This window comes from Schistocerca gregaria, chromosome X (assembly GCF_023897955.1).
Source record: "Schistocerca gregaria isolate iqSchGreg1 chromosome X, iqSchGreg1.2, whole genome shotgun sequence".
Taxonomy (NCBI): domain Eukaryota; kingdom Metazoa; phylum Arthropoda; class Insecta; order Orthoptera; family Acrididae; genus Schistocerca; species Schistocerca gregaria.
Genome location: NC_064931.1, coordinates 218,267,638 through 218,287,832, shown reverse-complemented (window position 1 = coordinate 218,287,832; position 20,195 = coordinate 218,267,638). Strand labels below are relative to the sequence as shown.

At 43.3% G+C, this 20,195-nt stretch overlaps 1 protein-coding gene across 5 annotated transcripts in view; it reads right to left on the bottom strand.

Moving 5' to 3' along the window:
* Window positions 1–20,195, bottom strand: part of LOC126297483 (Hermansky-Pudlak syndrome 3 protein homolog) — a 163,594-nt gene that overhangs the window by 26,608 nt on the left and 116,791 nt on the right. For all 5 annotated transcript variants that reach the window (XM_049988359.1, XM_049988361.1, XM_049988362.1 and 2 more), the window contains 3 exons: window positions 17,541–17,738; window positions 17,201–17,333; window positions 6,848–7,300 (listed from right to left, as the gene is read on the bottom strand). In XM_049988359.1, coding sequence (XP_049844316.1) covers window positions 6,848–7,300; window positions 17,201–17,333; window positions 17,541–17,738 — 784 coding nt within the window. The remainder of the gene's footprint in view (window positions 1–6,847; window positions 7,301–17,200; window positions 17,334–17,540; window positions 17,739–20,195) is intronic.

Here is a 20,195-nt window from a genome sequence, read left to right as displayed (position 1 = left end):
CCAAACAACTATATCAGCTTTGTACAGAACATTGCCCAACAAAAAACAGTTTTTGTATCAAATAGTAACATCACAGAAAATTTAATGGCATGTATGCCTTCCAAAGTTTTGGCTTCTCAATCCAATATTCTGTAAACCCGGTGTAAGATGATAGCCACATAAAGAAATATATGCATTATGCAAGGCCTAACATCAAGTTTTTGTTCCCAGATTGGGGAAAGCCAAATCATCCGAAGGTCATATAACGCTCATGTATATGGCGGAGCTGCATTTTTTAGGGCTTCCAGGTGCCAAAGTCCCTTTGAATCTAGGTCAAGGAGGAACTAGACTGGTTGGCCCAGTTGGATGTTATTGAATCAGTCACATCCAGTGAGTGGGTCATGTTGCTGGTTGTAGCCAAAAAACCATCCAGGAAGTTGTGGCACTGTAGAGACTTCAAAGTGACTGTCAACTTTCAAACAGAGGTGGACACGTATCTCATTCCTCGGCTGGAGGAACTCTTCACAAAATTAAGTAGGGGCAGGTACTTCTCCAAAATCGACTTGGCTGAGGTGTATCTACAGCTTCCTAAAGACCACACCTCTCAAAAAATTCTAGTGGTAAATACCCCCCACAGCCTCTTTAAATTAAAAAGAGTGGTCTTCAGCATCGTCAGTGCACTGGCAATCTTCCAACATTTTTTGGAGCAGCTGTTCCAGAATAAGTCATCGTGCATAACTACTTGGATGACATATTCATGAGTTGATCCATGCCAGAAGAACATTTAACAAACCTTGAAACTTTGTTCCAAGTCTTGCAGGAAGTTGAGTTAAAGTGCAGCTTAGAGAAGTGCAGTTTTTTCGAACTATAAATTGAATTCTTGGGCCACAGTTTCTCTGCTACAGGGATTCAACCAACCAACAAACAAGTAGAAGCTATAGCCATGCTCCCCAGGCCAACAAACATGAAGCAGTTGCAATCCTTCTTAGGGAAAATATCATACTACTGAAAGTTCCTGCAACCTGTGGCAGACACAATATGACACTGTATCAGCTGTGTAAAAAAGACACTCTGTTCTCTGGACTGATAAATGTGAACACGCATTCCAAAACATGAAACTATAATTACAGTCTGCACTGCGTATGGCCCATTATTAGCCAGGGAAACCACTCATTGGAGCTGTCAGTGCCTCAGATCACAGCGTGGGGGGAAGTACTTGCTCAAAAAATGCTGACCTGTCACAACAGCCCATCGCTTTTACATCCAAGTCATTAAATGCCACACAGCAGACAGCAGAGATATTGACAAATAGAGAAAGAAGTATTAGCAAACATGTTTGCACTAAAACAAATCATTTTTATCTCTATGGAAATGCCTTTCAGTTCATCACTGAGTGCTAGCTACTGATCGCACTGTTCAATGTGGCCTTCAAGATTCCAGACAAAACTGCAAACTGCCTCCAGAGATGGGCATTATTCTTATCCTTATAACAGTATGCCATACAATTTAGGAATAGCTCTGCCCCCACCAATGCTGATGCTTTATCAAGACTGCCCATGGGTCTTTATCATGATTTTGATCAGGATGAGCTCGTGGTTTTTCAACTAGACGACAACTTGTGGATAACCTCAGACAATTTTCCATTCATCAGTGAACTAATTGCCAAGGAAACTGAAGCAAACCCCATACTTCACGTAGTACAAAAGGACATCTTACAGGGCTGGCTGGAGTCAATGCTGCGAAGAGGAAATAAACAACTGCGTCATTATTTCTCGTTAAGACACCAACTCTTGATAGTGAATACAATATTACTCTTGGATACTGAGTGATGTCAACCACAAGTCATACTCCCGTCAACACTTCACCACAGCATGATGCAATTGCTCCATCAAGGACACTGGAGAATTGCAACAACTATAGCCTTAGCCCACTGTTTTGGCAACTGGCCAGGGATTAGCTGGTCCATTGAGAGTATAATACAAATACACCATCACTGTGCAGCACAAGTGGCTCCATGCCAGATGTCTGCCCCACACCTGGCAGCCACGACAATGTGGGATCGAGACTGCATAGATCTAGCATGGACGTTTCTCAACGCAATGTGTCTCAACATCACTGATGCTTATTATCACTTCACTTACATTGTCAACTGTCAGTATGTCACCTCAGAACAAATGATTGCTGCCCTTTCCAAAGTTTTTTCGAATGAGGGCCTCCCTCACACTCTAGTTTCTGGCAATGGGCCCCAGTTCCGGTGCCAAGCTTTCGAAGATTTCTGTACTCATAATGTTATCCGACACATTTGGTCCCCCTCCCCCCTCCGCCCCCTTCTTCCACCCCCAAATGTGGAGGCAGTGGACTGGTAGGCACTTTTAAAACCCAAATGAAAAAAATATGTGGAAGAACAGTCAACCAAAGATGTGCTACTTCCGTTATTGCATTCATACAGGTCCACATCAATGGGTCAAAAAAGTCCAGCAGAACTCCTTTGCTGGACACTTCTGCATCTGGTGGTGCCATGGCCCAACCACTCACCAGCAATGCCATTCAACAAGTATCAACCAGGCAGACCAGTGAGGTACCCTGGTCCCTGGCCACCATCGTTCATCAGCAAGACCAGAAGGTTTTCACCATCTGGGTGGAAGGCCGGGATGTCTTCTGGGATCCTATAAACCTGGACAACATCATGTCTCCTACAGACACACAGTGCTCTTTGTGTTCAGCAGGCAATACCCATCCCCATCTGGACCCCCCGCAGAACCTTCCATCACCATTCACTGACTCCCAGCAGCTGTCTCCTGTCAGCCAGCCCACTCCCAAGCAGCCTCAGGAATCACCCTCACTGGAGGTTCTGGAGACAGAGATGTCTTTGCCATAAATAAAATTAAAATAAATAACCATTTGGTGACCCTGCCTTGCACCTAGAGTTGTGCCTCTTAGGAGCTGTTGGCAGTTCTGCCCAGGACACTTCCAGTGCTGCACTCCTACCCCAGCCAGCCAGCAGCTCTTGTAGGCCATTAATGACCCAGCACAGAGGGATGATCCAGCACCATACGAGACAAGCCTAGGTAGCCAGAGCAAATGGACATTGCCTACATCCTGATCTCACATCACTTTGATTGTCATTAGGGTCTGAGCAGTGACAGCACCACGTCCGGCTACGGCTATCTCAATCTATCTGCCAAAGAGATTAACAACAACAACAATAACAACAACAGACATGGTATGCTGGGAAGACTTGCCAACTGGCCAGACAGGTCGACTTCGATATGGGCTGTAGAGCAAGAACCATTGCGACGTTTGGCCACCACCACATTTGTGCAGGAACAAATACAATGAGTGGTCTTACTTAAATGAGCAGGCAGGCCACTACAGCTAGTCCATCTCAGTTCCCTGTGCTATGACATATCCTATCATTCACTGTCTACGCTTGGCCAGACTACCTGGACACATCAGAACAGATTTTGGGTTGTGAAATGGACTTTTATTTTAATGGTACGAGTAATAAAAATGTGTCAGTAACTGAGTTTGTGTTCTGTCAATCATAACAATAGTAATTAAAAAACCAAATGGGTCATTACATGTTTGACATGATTTAAAGGCCACTTTTAATTCACAGTCCACCATTCATTTCTATGCCCTGTCCCACACAGAGGAGTTCTTGACTTAAGTGCCTGGAGCCAGAATTATTTGGAGATAGATTTAAAGGATGCGTATCACTGACTGCTGCTTGCTGATGCTTCATGTCAGGCACTGATCACTTTATAAAGATACAACTGCATACCATTTGGGATTGTGGGTGCACATGCCATTTTCAAAAAGTATCTCAAACAATTTCTTCCAAGGTATTCCACACTTTGTTCATTATTTGGATGTTGTGAGGGGCGTTCAATAAGTAATGCAAAACTTTTTTTTTTCCTCAACCAATTTTGGTTGAAAAAATGTGGACTTTTTTGTGGGACATCATGGAATATTCCCCCTTCAGCAGCTGTACCTGTAGCTTCAGTAAGTTCTGATAGGTGGTAACGCTGTACATAGCTTTCAAAATGGTGTCTGCAACAGAGGTACATTCCAAGCACGGAGGTGTCATTAGTTTTTTTGGCAGAAAACCAGTGCACTGCAGACATTCGTAGGTGCTTGCACAATATCTACGGAGACCTTTCGCCACAAAGATGCAAATGAACTTCGCCTTCTCAATGACAATGCAAGGCCCCACGGAAGTCTGCACGCCTGAGATGAGCTCACAAAACTTCCATGAATTGTTCTTCCTCATCAACTCTACAGCACAAATCTCATACCTTCTGACTTCCATCTGTTTGGCCCAATGAAGAATGCACTCCACGGGAAGCAGTACATGGATGATGGGGAGGTTACTGATGCAGCTATATGTTGGCTCTGACATCAACCAGTAGAGTGGTACTATGTGGGCATATAGGGGCCTCACCAGAAGGTGGCATAAGGCCATTATGTTGAATGAAGATTATGTTGAAAAATAGGGATTTGTAGCCAAAATAATGGGTGATAATATGGTGCATAGGAACCATGAATAAAACCAACCTGCTTTCAGAAAAAAAAGTGTTGTATTACTTATGGAACACCTCTCATATTATTGTTATGGGGTTGATGCACGTGGAACATCACAAGATTCTTGAACCCCTTTGAAATGGCTCCAGGGAAACGGGTTATACTTCAGTTGCAAATGTGCAGTTTCTTTGACCCATGCATCAAATACCTAGATCACATTCTTAGTCACAAATGCAGCCCCCAATGCAGACTATTAATGAAGGTCGGAGGACATGAATTAGGTTCCCAGATATGTGAGTGGTTGAAGACCTTTTAAGTAAAAGAACCCAGCATGTTCTTCTCAATGGTGAGTGTTCATCAGAGACAAGAGTATCACCAGGAGTGTGTTAGGGAAGTTTGATAGGAGTGCTCTTATACTCTATATACATAAATAATGTGATGAACAGGGTGAGCAGCAATTAATAGCTGTTTTCTGATGGTGCTATGGTGTATGGGACAGTGTAACCATTGAGTGACTGTATGAGTGTACAAGATGGCTTAGAAATTATTTCTAATTGGTGCGACGAATGGCAACTTGCTCCAAGTGTAGAAGAATGTAAGCTAATATGGATGAGTATGAAAAACAATCCAGTAACATTCAAATACAACATTAGTAGGATGCTGCTTAACACAGTTACATTGATTAAATATCAAGGCATAAAATTGCAAAGCGATATGAAATGGAATGAGCATGTCACATTGAGAGAAGGGAAGGCAAACTCTCAACTTTGTTTTATTGGGAGAATTTTTGGAAAGTGTAGCTTATCCATAAAGAAAACAGCCTACAGAATGCTAGGGCAACCCATTCATGAGTACTGTTCACATGTTTGAAGCCCCACCAGATTGGATTAAAGGAAGACATCAAAGAAATTCAGAGGTGTGTTGCAAGATTTAATATCAGTAAGTTTGATCAGCATGCAAGTATTACAGAGATGCTTCATGAACTCGAACAGGAATCCCTGGAAGGAAGACAATAGCCTTTTTGTGAGGCACTACTGTGTAAATCTAGAGTACACGCATTTTGACACCAATTGTAGAATGATTCTACTGCTGCAAACATGCATTTTTTTGTGTAAGAACCACAAAGATAAGATGTGAAAAACTAGGGCTTGTACAGAGGCTTTTTAGAGAGTTGTTTTTCCCTCTCTCCATTTTTGAATGGAACAGAAAAGAAAGTGACTAGTAGTGGTATGTGGTACCCTCTGGCTTGTGGAGTATGTAGGTAGACATAGGGGTAGATCATGCTCATGTGATACCATGACAACAAGATTGTAAAAATGCCAACACCTATTTTACTTTTAAATTAATAATAAACACTTTTCCTACTTTTTCACATCTGCCTCATTTTCATTTCATTGCCCTTTATAGATAACACAAAAACAAAACTATAATGTATTTAGTTGCAAGTGGAAACACTTTCCCCCAATTTGTAACATACACAGTTCTGAAATGCTAAAAGCTTTTAATCAAAACAGCAAACTTTCCTTGAAACATGCTAAAATAAGTATCTATCTGACAGTTTTACCCACCAAGGAGAAGAAATCATGACCAACAAAGTTGTATAGAGTGTGTGTTCAACAAAACAGCCCTCATGAATCATGCTATGAATGTCCAATTTGTCATGGACAGTTGGATTCTTGAGTAGAAGAATGTTTAAAGATCATTCACCAATAAAAAATTGTTTTTTTAATTACCATTTGGGACAAAATGTAAAGATTTTACATGTAAAACTTTATTATTTGTATGAGCTTTTGTATTCACATTTAAATTACTTTATTCCCAGTATAAAAAGAAAAAAAAAAAATTCTGTCAAGCCCATACAATTTACTATACATGTCTCTGATGCCCACAACCAGTAAATCACACATATCTGCTAGGAAAATTGTAGAAACTCATGTCATATAAGTTAACTTGTAGTTGTTGCCGACAGTCAGATTGTCAAGTGCAAAATAAGTCATAGGTGACAGTCTATGACGCAAATGCGCAAAAAGTCATATCATTGATACCATTTGAAGCACCTAAAACCTCTGGAACAAGTACATACATTAAAATAATCAAAAATATTTACTTCTATAAATAAGTTCTACATCTTAAATGAATAAATCAATGGATGAAAAAACTGGAAAATTTCACAATTTTGTAGTCTTTCAATTATATTGCAAGTTCCTCTGTATATTTTGATCTTGCTGTTCAACAGTATACACCTTTACAGCACATTACTAAACACAGAAGCATGTACGAGTGTAAACATTTCTTCCAAACCTATGACAATATACGAGTATATAAACATAAACATAAATGTTACCTGAAGTTTAACAAGACTTTCATTTTTGTGGCCTTTATCTTCATCTGATGGTTGAATTTTTGGATCTGTGGTTTCACCTCTCTGATGCGCTAGAAGCTTTTCAGACAAATTAGGAGCAAATGGAGGCATTTTTTGAAGGAACACAAAGCGACAACTTTCAAAGAGAACTGCTGATTTATCTGCACTATCTTTAACTTCTGGAGTTTCAGGTGTGCAACTTTTGTCACTGGTATTCTTTTTACTAGCAAGATTATAGCACTGGAGGTCACTCAGGTAAGACCTCACCAGTATTTTCAGTGCTTCAATAACAGGAAGATCATACACAGATTTGAAGTCACAATCTGGATACAATTCAAAATAATGCCCAAAATAGTTTTCCAGGAAAACTTGTAAAACAAGACTTGCTGATGATCCAGAAATACCAATTCTAGATGGGAGATACTCCAAAAAAACCTGTAAGGAAAGAAGATAGAGAAAAACCTATTACTATATAGCTAAATAACTGGGCATCTAAAAAATATGTAATTTAAAGGAACACTGGATTGTAACTGTAGTAATGTAGCAACACTCAGAACAATGTAAAGAGATGGAGTATGAATTTCTTTATATCAACAGCTGACAAACACATAAACAAGAGTTTCAAGTGTACTTCAGTACTGTATAATACTATGAAGGAGAGCAGAAAACCTTTTAATATGAATGGGGTTCACTGAGATGTATACAGGGTGGGGTGAGTGTGAAAGGAGAAGAAAGGGGGTGGGGCAGGCAATGGTACAGCATGATAGGATAGTGTACCAAGGCTGGATGAGGAGCAGTTGATAAGTAAATAGTCTCTTCCCTTTCAAACATAAATTTATTAAATTACAGGGCTACATGAAGCAATTGCCAAAACCAGTAGGCAGGAGGTAGTCTTTTGATGGTCTTGGCAAAAGAGTGGATGCTAGGTTGAGTCTATGAGGTGTGAGAGTATTATCAGACTGAGCGAGGCGGCGCAGTGGTTAGCACACTGGACTCGCATTCGGGAGGATGACGGTTCAATCCCATCTCCTGCCATCCTGATTTAGGTTTTCCGTGATTTCCCTAAATCATTTCAGGCAAATGCCGGGATGGTTCCTTTGAAAGGGCACGGCTGATTTCCTTCCCAATCCTTCCCTAACCCAAGCTTTTGCTCCATCTCTAATGACCTTGTTGTTGACGGGATGTTAAACACTAACCACCACCACCAGTGTTATCAGAGAACATGACAGCACACACAGCTTATGGGAGTCTGAAAGAGAACACCCCAAAATCAAAAACCTTACATGTCTCATTCTAAGATGCATTCTGTAGCAAAATTGTCCAAGTAGTTACAGTGTCTCAGCTGGTCTATGAAATCATAGTCACAGCAAACAATAAATAATGTTCCCCATTGGTTTTGTTTGCAGACAATGCATTTATGTTAGGCAAATATCAGGATGTAGAAAGAATTCCCTGTCAGTATTTCCACCAGGTTTCAAACTTGGTTTCAGCTAAATGAGTTGATCCTGAACATATCTAAAACTCATATGACGCAGTTCAGAACCCAGTCAAAATGTGAACAGATTAGTGTTACTCACAACAATGACAACATACAAAAAAATAACTCCTTCAAAAGCTTAGTCTCGAATTTCAACAAAACTTTGAGTTGGCACATGTGTGCGTGTGTGTGTGTGTGCACATACTCATTACTCTGACTCTATTATCAGGTATGATATTGTCTTTTACTAACACAACTGTTCTCATGTCTTTGTGAAATTATTATCTTTTTGAACACCAGACAGGAATTATATGAGGAAAATCATTTTATTCATACAAACAACACAACTTTATGCTTCCCACCCACCAACTGAAACTGTACATGCTGGCTCTTCTGTATGTATGTATGGAAATCAAAATTTATAACAGTTTAAAAGTGAAAAAGTTAATGCATATGAAGTTAGGTCCACTGAAAAAGTGATATGGAACACTAATGCATTAATGCTATTACTCAGTGGATGAATTCATGCAGGACAAACTGGTAATTTGAGGTGGGTACAGCTTATTACTTCTCCCAGTAAGTACATATTTCTGTTCACGGAAATGTCATTTGACCGTTATACCCTTTTTTGTTACTGTGAAAATTATTGTATCTGTATGTCAATTTCTGACATGTCAAATATACACAAACCAAATCTTTTGCAAATATATACTAAGAGGTGAACACAATTTACTTATTACAGAACAAACATGACAAAATATTCTGATCAGCTGCTTTGCACTGTGAGTAGTTGCTATACATGAAATAACTTGGGACTGCCTGTCACGTTGATAAAATTTTGGAATGAAATACTAAAAGAATGGCACCCTTGCTTTGTATAACAAGTAATAAAGGATTTTCAACTGAAGAGTTTTCCTCCCTTTAAATTTTACAGCATTTAGTCTACATTCATAGTTTCATGGCATTTTATTCCATGATTTTGGTCTGCTTTACTGTCAGACTGATGCAGTAAATTGTCATTGAGTTGGTTCATATATAAGAGCATGGGACACTGTGTGTGTGTGTGTGTGTGTTTGTTTGTTTTTATCACACTGAAACGAAGGCTCATGCAAAGGTGTCTCAACACAATGTCACACAATTTATACAACACTCAATTTCATTTAAACAATCTGCATCTGCAGTCACCACTTCCTCTGAATTGGCCACTGTCACCTTACTAATGCAATTTTACACAGATTCTTATTACAACACTAACTTCTCTTGATTAATCATTTTGAATTTTACTTACTTTTAAAAACCCCATTCACATAATATTTTGTCTGCACTGGCCTAACTTTAAGACTCAGTGTACACATGTTACACATTCTAGTACTTGTACAAGTGTGTCAACCCAGGTGCTATCTTGTAATGAGCAGTCCTGATTTTGTCTGCTCTACTGTTTGTAGCCACCAGCTCTATTATCACTGCCACTTACACTGCTGCATCAGTTTCACATACTATAACTATGCCAGTGACATGCACATTGCAGGAAGGATACTGATCATACTATAAAGCTACGTTGTACCTTCGATTGTTGTGAGAAGTATAGAGGTTGAAATTAGTGTAATTATCCTTAGTTTTAAGGCCTTGTTGTAACGGTCAATTCACCTACTGAGAACCTTAGAGGGGAGAGGTGTTCAACCTGAGACACCAGTCTTTTAGAATTTAATTGCTTTACTGAACATTTGTCTTAACTGATAGACAATGTGAGTTCTGTTTGTGTATAGTAGCTGCTTGCTCTGTAAAGTGACTTACTAGATAGTATTCTGGAATAAAACAGTACTTACTGTTTGCTATGGCCACAGCTTCATGGACCACATGCCCACACAACTTGTCGAGTGATATTGGTACAGGGTGCATGTCATAATGAGGTGCATGAAGTTTATGGTTTTACAGTCTTCTCTTTCCGGACACTGACACTGACAGCCACATCAAGCATTTCTAGAGCCCTGTGCATTGCCATGTTCCCACATAACAGTTCCTACAGGTGCAAACAGGGGAAGCAGCATATGGACATTGGATGACAGCCCCCCCTCTCTTCTGCATGAATTAACCCTACCCAATTTGAGATGACATAACTTCAATCCAGCTGCAGCATGTGTGCATCCTATTTGTGTGCTCTGAATAAAACTGCAAGTCTGAAAGCTAAGACAAAGTTTACAGAACTTTTTTTTACTTGCAAATCTATTGATCAGCATTTCTACTATATAGTGGTTGGTTGGTTGGTTTAAAAGGGAGGAAAGGGACCAAACTGCTTGGTCATCGGTTCCTTGTTCCTGCTGTAACAATTCCACAAGGGAAAGGAGAAAAGAAACCAGACATACAGCACAATACTGAGAGGAAGGAAAAACCACAAGAATGACAGAAGAGCAACTAACACTACAAGGAACGAAACAGGACAAGAAAAACACAGAGGTGCGAAAAACCAGAAGAAGAGGGTAAAAGAGGAGAGCAGATTACTGTGGCTGGCTGACCACGAAAATAAAAGGATAAGCCAGCCACTCTGCAACACATTAAAACCTCCACCCTAAAAGCACTAGGGTGGAGGGCACAGAGGGACAAAGGACATGTGCTAAAATTTAGATCAAAGGATAAAACCCACCCTCACATATAAAATGTAAAAAAAAAATAAAATAAGCTGATGAGGTGCTGCCTGCGAAAATTAATGATAATGAGTCAGGTAACTGAAGATGATGTCTCAGGGCAGCCAAACTAGGACAGTGCTAAAGAATATGGGTCTCCACGGTGTGGGAGGTAGCCATGTGTCACCCAAGCATGCCCAATGGAGAGCCGGCAGAGAACCACAGAGTCCCTGTGGGAGGCCCGCATCGTGGAGAACTTCCACACATTCATAGTCTCCTTAATGGCACGCAGTTTGTTGAGCATCCTGAGACTATCCCATTCCGTCTCCCAAAGCCAAGAACCCTTGAGACGTAATAATGAATGCAGGTCAGTTATTGGAATGCCGAACTACATTAGAAGTTCCCATGTAGCCTGTTTGGCTAGCCTGTCAGAAAGTTTTTTGCCTGTGATTCTGACATGACCTGGGGTCCAGACAAACACCACTGAATGACTGGACTGTTCCAGGGCATAGATGGACTCCTGGATGGTGGCTACCAAAGGATGATGAGGTTAGCTGTGCTTGATAGCTTGTAGTCTGCTCAAGGAGTCAGTACACAGAAGAAACGAATCACCAGGGCATGAAGGGATGTGCGCAAGAGCATGAGATATAGCCACCAGCTCTGCAGTGAAAACACTGCTGCCATCAGGCAATGAATGCTGTTCAGTAGGGCCTTTGTGAACGGGGGTGAAGCCCACATGACCATCAGCCATTGAGCCATCAGTGTAAACCACTTCAGAGCCCCGGAACACATCAAGAAAAGAGAGGAAGTGGAAGCGGAGAGCCGCAGGAGTAACTGAGTCCTTAGGGCCATGTGAAAGGTCCAGGTGAAGTTTCGGCCTAGGTATCCACCATGGAGGTGTACGTGAATGGATCTCAAGTAGAGATGGTAAAGGGAAGGACTCCAGTTCAGACAGAAGCAACTGGATGCAAATCGCAATCGTGAGCCCTGACCTGGGCCGCCAATGCCGGAGATGAACCGCAGTGGTTGGGAAAATGAGATGGTAATTCCAATATGCAGGACAACTACGAATGTGTGCAATGTAACTGGTGAGCAGTTGTGCACGCCTAACCTTCAATGGAGGGACTCTGGCCTCCACCATGATGCTAGTCACCGGACTCATCCTAAAAGCTCCCGTCACTAGTTGAATGCAACAGTGGTGCACTGGGTCAAGTAAACACAATGCTGAGGATGCCACCGAACTATAAATCAGACTCCTATAGTCAAGGAGGGATTGAACAGGGGGTCTGTGGAGCTGCAGCAGCATAGAGCAATCTGCACCCCAGTTGGTGTTGCTCAGGCAGTGGAGAGCATTGAGGAGCTGCCAACACTTCTGCTTAAGCTGACAAAGGTGAGGAAGCCAAGTCAATTGTGTGTCGAAAAGCACTCCTGAGAGTCAATGTCTCCACTACAGTGAGTGGATCATCATTAAGGTAAAGTTCTGGTTCAAGATCAATGATAGCTCCCTGTAGGTGCCGCTCGGCAACACGAGTACTTGAGCAGCAGTACAAAATGCAGAAGTCATCTGCATACAGAGAAGGTGAGATGGACGGCCCTACAGCTGTTGCTAGGCTGTTAATGACCACTAAAAAGAAAGATACATTCAATAAAGAGCCCTGCAGGACCCCATTCTCCTGGATATGGGGTGAACTATGGGAGGCACCAACCTGGACACAGAAAGTGTGGAGGGATGGGAAATTTTGAATAAAAATTGGGAGCAGGTCCTGGAGACCTCACTCATACAATGTGGCAATGATATGATGTCACCAGCTTTTTGTAAATCAAAACAGATGGCAACAACGTTTGGCATCTGGAAAAGGCTGTTTGGATGGCAGACTCGAGGGACACAAGATTATCAGTGGTAGAGCAACCCTGGCAGAAACTGCCCTGGCATGGAGCCAGTAGGCCAGGTGACTCCAGGACCCAATCCAACCGCTGACACACCATACGTTATACCAGCTTACAAAGAACGTTTGTGAGGCTGATGGGCAGATAGCTATCCACATCAAGCGGGTTTTTACCAAGTTTGAGCACTGGAATGATTGTGCTCTCCCACCATTGCAATGGAAAGACGCCATCGCACCAGATTCAGTTGAAGATGACAAGACGTCACTTGTAGTCGGATGAGAGATGTTTAATCATCTGACTGTGGATCTGATCCAGTCCAGGAGCTGTGTCAGGGCAATGTGCAAGGGCACTGAGGGGCTCCCACTCTGTAAATGGGGTGTTATAGGGTCCACTGTGGTGTCTAGTGGACGAGAGGACTTTTCCTCCCGCCCGCCGTTTGAGAGTGCAAAAGGCTGGGGGGTAATTCTCTGATGCAGAGGCTTGAGCTTAGTGCTCAACAAAGTGCTCAGCAATCATGTTTGCTTCGGTAGATAACACATCATCGATGGTAATGCCAGGGACACCTGTTGGGGATTGAGACCCCAAAAATACGTCTGATCTTTGTCCAGACTTGGGAAGGAGACGTACAGCACCAGATGGTTGAGATGCACCTCTCTCAACGCTCCTGTTTCCTTCTTTTTATGAGCCGGTGAACGAGGGCCCAGAGCCATTTAAAAGCTATTAGGTGCTTCAGAGATGGGTGCTGCTTTGCCACTGTAGAGCCTGCCTACTCTCTTTAATGGACTCAGCAATTTCCAGTGACTACCAAGGTACTGTCTTTCACCGGGGGCATCCTAAGGAACAAGGGATCGCATTTTCCACTGCAGATATGATCATTCCAGTGACCCACTCAATCACATCGATGGTACCATGTGGGGGAGATATAGCAGAGGTGAAAGCTTCCCAGTCTGCCTTGTTTAGAGCCCATCTGGATAGGAGTCCGTGGGCATAATGCCGAAGGACTGACAGGAAGATGGGGAAGTGGTCACTACCACACAAGTCATCATGGACTCTCCAGTGGACAGAAAGGAGAAGTCCTGGGCTGCAAAGAGATAAATCAATGGCCAAATAAGTGCCATGAGCGACACTGAAATGTGTGGGAGCCCCAGTATTTAGGAGGCAGAGGTTGAGCTGAGACAGTAAATTTTTGGCCTCTCTACCTCGGCCAACGAGCATGGTGTCATTCCACAAGAGGTTATGGGCATTAAAATCTCCCAAAAGTAGGAAAGGTTTAGAGAGTTGATGAATCAGTGCAGCCCAGACGTTCAGGGGTGCCACACCACCTGGAGGAAGATATATGTTGCAGGCAGTTATTTCCTGTGTTATCCTTATCCTGACAGCAACAGCTTAAGAGGAGCGTGAAGGGACACAGGTTCACTACATACCAAGTTCAGGACACAGACAAAAACTCCACCTGACACGTTATTATATTCGCTACGGTTCGTGTAATATCCCCTATAGCCGCTGAGGGTAGGGGTCCACATTGCTGGGAACCAGGTTTCCTGGAGAGCAATGCAGAAAGCAGGTGTAAAGCTTAACAGTTCCTGTAGCTCAGCCAGGTGGTGGAGAAAACTGCAGCAATTCCACTGGAGGATGACATTATTGTGAGGCAGGGAAGGCATGAAACACTCAATGAGGCAGTTTATGCCTCAGGATCCCCTGCTGCCACCAACTTAGTTTTCGAGCAGTCTATATCCATTGTGCCTGAGGGTCCGGCGAGATCTAGGTTCTCAGCAGATGCCGGAATCTCCACCTCATTCTCAGATGCAGAGCTTGTGGGTAGCAGTGGTGTTGGTGCCACCGCAATTTCCTTGTTCTTGGGGGTCTTCTTTTTAGATTTCTCTTGCTACTCCTTGGGTTTCTCTAGTTGGGAGGGCTTCTTTGATTCAATCTCCAGGACTGAGGAGGATTGTGTATCCCTACAACCAGCTGCTTTTGGCACTTCAGCCACTGGTGGGTGTCATCTTTCCCACTAGTCGAAACCTGGGAAGTGAGGGACCCAAGGACCCCTTCCTAGCAAGAGGAGCCGAAGACAACTTATGCTTCTCTGCCTGAGAAGTGGAGACTGATGTCCCTGGTGGTTGGAGGGGGGCAGTGCTCCCAAGGCAGGTAATGGGCTAGAACTGTTCTAGCAGTGGCAGCATAAGATGATGACAGAAGTGCAGGATGTAGGCGGTCAAATTTCCTCTTTGCCTCAGTATAGATAAGTCAGTCCAGTGTCTTGTATTCCATGATTTTCCATTCCTTCTGGAAAATCCTGCAGTCTGGTGAGCAAGGGAAATGGTGCTCTCTGCAGTTGACACAGATGGGAGCTGGGGCACATGAAGTATTGGGGTGTGATGGGCACCCACAGTCGTGACATATGATGCTGGAAGTACAGCGGGAAGGTATATGTCTGAACTTCCAGCACTTAAAGCACCGCATCGGGGGAGGGATATATGGTTTGACATCAGACTGGTATACCATCACCTCGACCTTCTCGGGTAATGTGTCATCCTCAAAGGCGAAGATGTAGGCACTGGTGGCTACCGGATTATCCTTTGGACCCCTATGTACATGCCGGACAAAATGAACTCCTCGTCACTCTAAGTTGGTGTGCAGCTCATCATCAGACTGCAAAAGAAGTCCCTGTGAAATACGATACCCTGAACCATATTTAAGTTCTTATGGGGCGTGATGGAAACACAAACATCCCCCAGCTGGTCACAGGTGAGTAGTGCCCGTGACTGGGCAGAGGATGCTGTTTTTATCAAGACTGACCCCGACTGCATTTTGGACAATCCCTCCACCTCCCCAAACTGTCCTCTAAATGCTCCACAAAAAACTTCATCGACATGAAGGATGCCTCATTAGTTCTTATACATATGAGATACCAGGAGGAGTAAGATTCACTGCCATCCTTAGGAGCATGGTGTGGTCAGGGAAGGGAAGGGAACAATTTGGGGTCATACTTCTTTGCATTGCAGTTAAGATCATGACTGCTTAGAGACTGCTGGTGTTAGGCCACCAGGAAGAGATGATGTAGTACACTTCACTGTGTGTCATCCGCCCTGATGCCAATCACTCCAACCAGGGGGTCTCCCCACGGACACCACCCAACCACAGCAAAGGCCACCTGGCAGGATGACCATTGCCAGGAGTCCCAATGCCCCAGAGTGATGGGCATCTTCTCCTTGGCATATGTGGCAAGTTAAAGGCACAGGCATCAGCAGAGCGATCCCTGTATAGTCAGGGGGCTACAACCAATAGAGTACATGGCGGCCCCACCACAACAGACTGGCTACCATGCTGGACATCAGGTGCAAACAAGTCCATTATCATCATCAGCGGGGAAAACAATACTGCACAGTGAATGGAGGAAAACACACCCAGGAGGGTGACCTTGTCCAACAGCTGGAGAATGAGCGGAAGTGCAGATCCACGTTGACAAATGATGCGAGAGATCTCAGCGCATAATGGACACGATGCACCATGTAAGGCGCCCTTCACCAGTTGGTTTGCTCTTCAGGAAAATTTAGAATAATGGAGGTCAAACCCAACAGGGAACCATCACATAAAGGTCAAAATGTGTGAAACTCCTTTCAATCACCTCTTACAACAGGCAGGAATACCTCAGGCCTATTCTAACCCCTGAACCCACGGGGGGAGGGGGGGGGGGGGTGGTACTATAAAGTGAGAAGTGGTCATTTCTCTTGCCATTGTTTCAGAGTTTCACTGTCTCAGCTTAAGAAACAAATTCTAAATTCTAAAACAATATTTACAACAACAATATACAATGTTACATTTTTAGTAATACACAAATAAATAGAAAAGTAGGCATCAATATTTGTCTACTTACTAGGCATTGGAACAGGAACAACTGGAGCAAGTTTAAGGGAAACACAAATTAAAAACATGGATGAAATATTAACTTTTGGAATTTTCCAAAAATTCTTTATCAGGAAAAATGGAAAATGAAAGAAATGTTAAAAATAAAAGGCAAGACCTAAAGATAAACAAGTGAACACTGGATCTGGAGAAACAAGATTCTGTAGAGAATTTTAAAGTAATAATTTCTATTTCTTATCATTTCATTTGTTCTGATGATTCACCACCACTACTGAGTAGTGCATGCATGCGTGTGTGTGTGTGTGTGTGTGTGTGTGTGTGTGTGTGTGTGTGTGTGTGTTATTGCAAGTGGTCACACTTCTTCTGTGGCAAAGAAAGTTAGTATGAGATGCAACTCATTTCACACACCAAAGGTACAGATGTCATGCTTTTACAACACTCTCACATTATATAATGTATATTGTCATGTGAGCACATACATACTTGCAAAACCTCCTGCAGCGACATTTTCTGTGATGCAACCAACTCTGATAACACTCCTGCAAGTACTCTAGGTTTTGAATCCATCAGAACAACAGACAACTCTGAAAATGTTGTTAATTGGTCATTCCTTCTGCTGTAGAAATAAAAATATATTCATTAAGAAAAATAAGTTCATAGGGGAATTTCTTTGACTTCAAAAAGTACAGACACAGTACAACCCTATTAATGAACTATATAAATAAGTTTTGACATTATTTTTTTCCTTTAAAAAATGGGAAAAAGACTCCAAGGACCGGTCAAGAAAATATAATTTTATAGGTATTTCATTGAAATTTCGTACCTACTGTACACAGAATCGTGCTTGCTTGTAGACTTCACTGGTGTAGTTGTCTCAAACAGAAGCATACTATTTTCAAAAAGTATAGCTGAAAGTTGGTTTGGTTCAAAAGAGCTCAAGACAGCATTTGCTTGTTCTGGTGATCCCTTCTGGATGCATAACAAAACTAAGGCTAATGCGTCACTTGACTTGGGCACTGGTCTGAAAACAGAAGCAAAGTCTCTATATAAGTAAGGCTTTAGTGACTTCTAAAGAAAACAAAACTTTTAATACTTATTATAGATAGTATAGATAGTAACTCAAAAGCATGGCGAAAGAGAAATAATTCTCAATTTTTTTAAGAGAATAAAGTGAAACAAGCCTCACAAAAACTTGTTTCATTCATAAAAAGTATATATAATGCATTTTTCACCTTAAAGTCAAACGATATCACAATGCAAATGATAATCATTATTGATTTTTCCCAGTCCCACATTTCTTTGTTTAGTGAAATTAGATGGCAAATCTGGTCACATAGGCAACAGCCTTGCTGCAGTGGATACACCGGTTCCCGTGAGGTCACCGAAGTTAAGTGCTGTCGGGCATGGTCGGCACTTGGATGGGTGACCATCCAGGCCGCCATACACTGTTGCCATTTTTCGGAGTGCACTCACCCTCGCGATGTCAATTGACGAGCTATTCGACCGAATATTAGCGGCTTTGGTCAAGAATACCATCATAACGACCGGGAGAGCGGTGTGAAGACCCCACACCCCTTCTATCCGCATCCTTCACTGAGGATGACACAGCAGTTGGATGGTCCCAGTAGGCCACTCATGGCCTGAAGACAGAGTGCTTTTTATCTGGTCACATAATGTGTAACCATGGCAGTAGTTTCTCTGTGAATACCAATAAGTTAACCTTCATGCATGTCATCCTGGGACTGCCGAATGTAAAAATAAAAAACAAGACAATGTCACACATGCACCAATGCTTACCTGAGAATCCATGCACAACTTTTGTGAATGATTTTATAGTTTGTCAGCAATGGGTACCATTTAAATAATGTTATTTTAAAAAAAGGTTACAGATGTGTCATATCGATTTTTATTTTAAATGATATTTTTGATTATAATTGCAGGATAGAATATAATATGAAGTATATGAGAATATAATACACTCCTGCAAATGGAAAAAAGAACACATTGACACTGGTGTGTCAGACCCACCATACTTGCTCCGGACACTGCGAGAGGGCTGTACAAGCAATGATCACACGCACGGCACAGTGGACACACCAGGAACCGCAGTGTTGGCCGTTGAACGGCGCTAGCTGCGCAGCATTTGTGCACCAGCGCCGTCAGTGTCAGCCAGTTTGACGTGGCATACGGAGCTCCATCGCAGTCTTTAACACTGGTAGCAAGCCGCGACAGTGTGGACGTGAACCGTATGTGCAGTTGACGGACTTTGAGCGAGGGCGTATAGTGGGCATGCGGGAGGCCGGGTGGACGTACCGCCGAATTGCTCAACACGTGGGGCGTGAGGTCTCCACAGTACATCGATGTTGTCGTCAGTGGTCGGCGGAAGGTGCACGTGCCCGTCGACCTGGGACCGGACCGCAGCGACGCACGGATGCACGCCAAGACCGTGGGATCCTACGCAGTGCCGTAGGGGACCTCACCGCCACTTCCCAGCAAATTAGGGACACTGTTGCTCCTGGGGTATCAGCGAGGACCATTTGCAACCGTCTCCATGAAGCTGGGCTACGGTCCCGCACACCGTTAGGCCGTCTTCCGCTCACGCCCCAACATCGTGCAGCCCGCCTCCAGTGGTGTCGCGACTAGCGTGAATGGAGGGACGAATGGAGACGTGTCGTCTTCAGCGATGAGAGTCGCTTCTGCCTTGGTGCCAATGATGGTCATATGCGTGTTTGGCGCCGTGCAGGTGAGCGCCACAATCAGGACTGCATACGACCGAGGCACACAGGGCCAACACCCGGCATCATGGTGTGGGGAGCGATCTCCTACACTGGCCGTACACCTCTGATGATCGTCGAGGGGACACTGAATAGTGCAAAGTACATCCAAACGTCATCGAACCCATCGTGCTACCATTCCTAGACCGGCAAGGGAACTTGCTGTTCCAACAGGACAATGCACGTCCGCATGTATCCCGTGCCACCCAACGTGCTCTAGAAGGTGTAAGTCAACTACCCTGCCAGCAAGATCTCTGAATCTGTCCTCCATTGAGCATGTTTGGGACTGGATGAAGTGTCGTATCACGCGGTCTGCACGTCCAGCACGAACGCTGGTCCAACTGAGGCGCCAGGTGGAAATGGCATGGCAAGCCATTCCACAGGACTACATCCAGCATCTCTACGATCATCTCCATGGGAGAATAGCAGCCTGCATTGCTGCGAAAGGTGGATATACACTGTACTAGTGCCGACATTGTGCATGCTCTGTTGCCTGTGTCTATGTGCCTGTGGTTCTGTCAGTGTGATCATGTGATGTATCTGACCCCAGGAATGTGACAATAAAGTTTCCCCTTCCTGGGACAATAAATTCACGGTGTTCTTATTTCAATTTCCAGGAGTGTATGATGTATATGAGGAGAACCCACTACTAACAAAACAGAGGAGACCATGAGCAGGACAGAGGTATGTAGTAAAGATGGGAA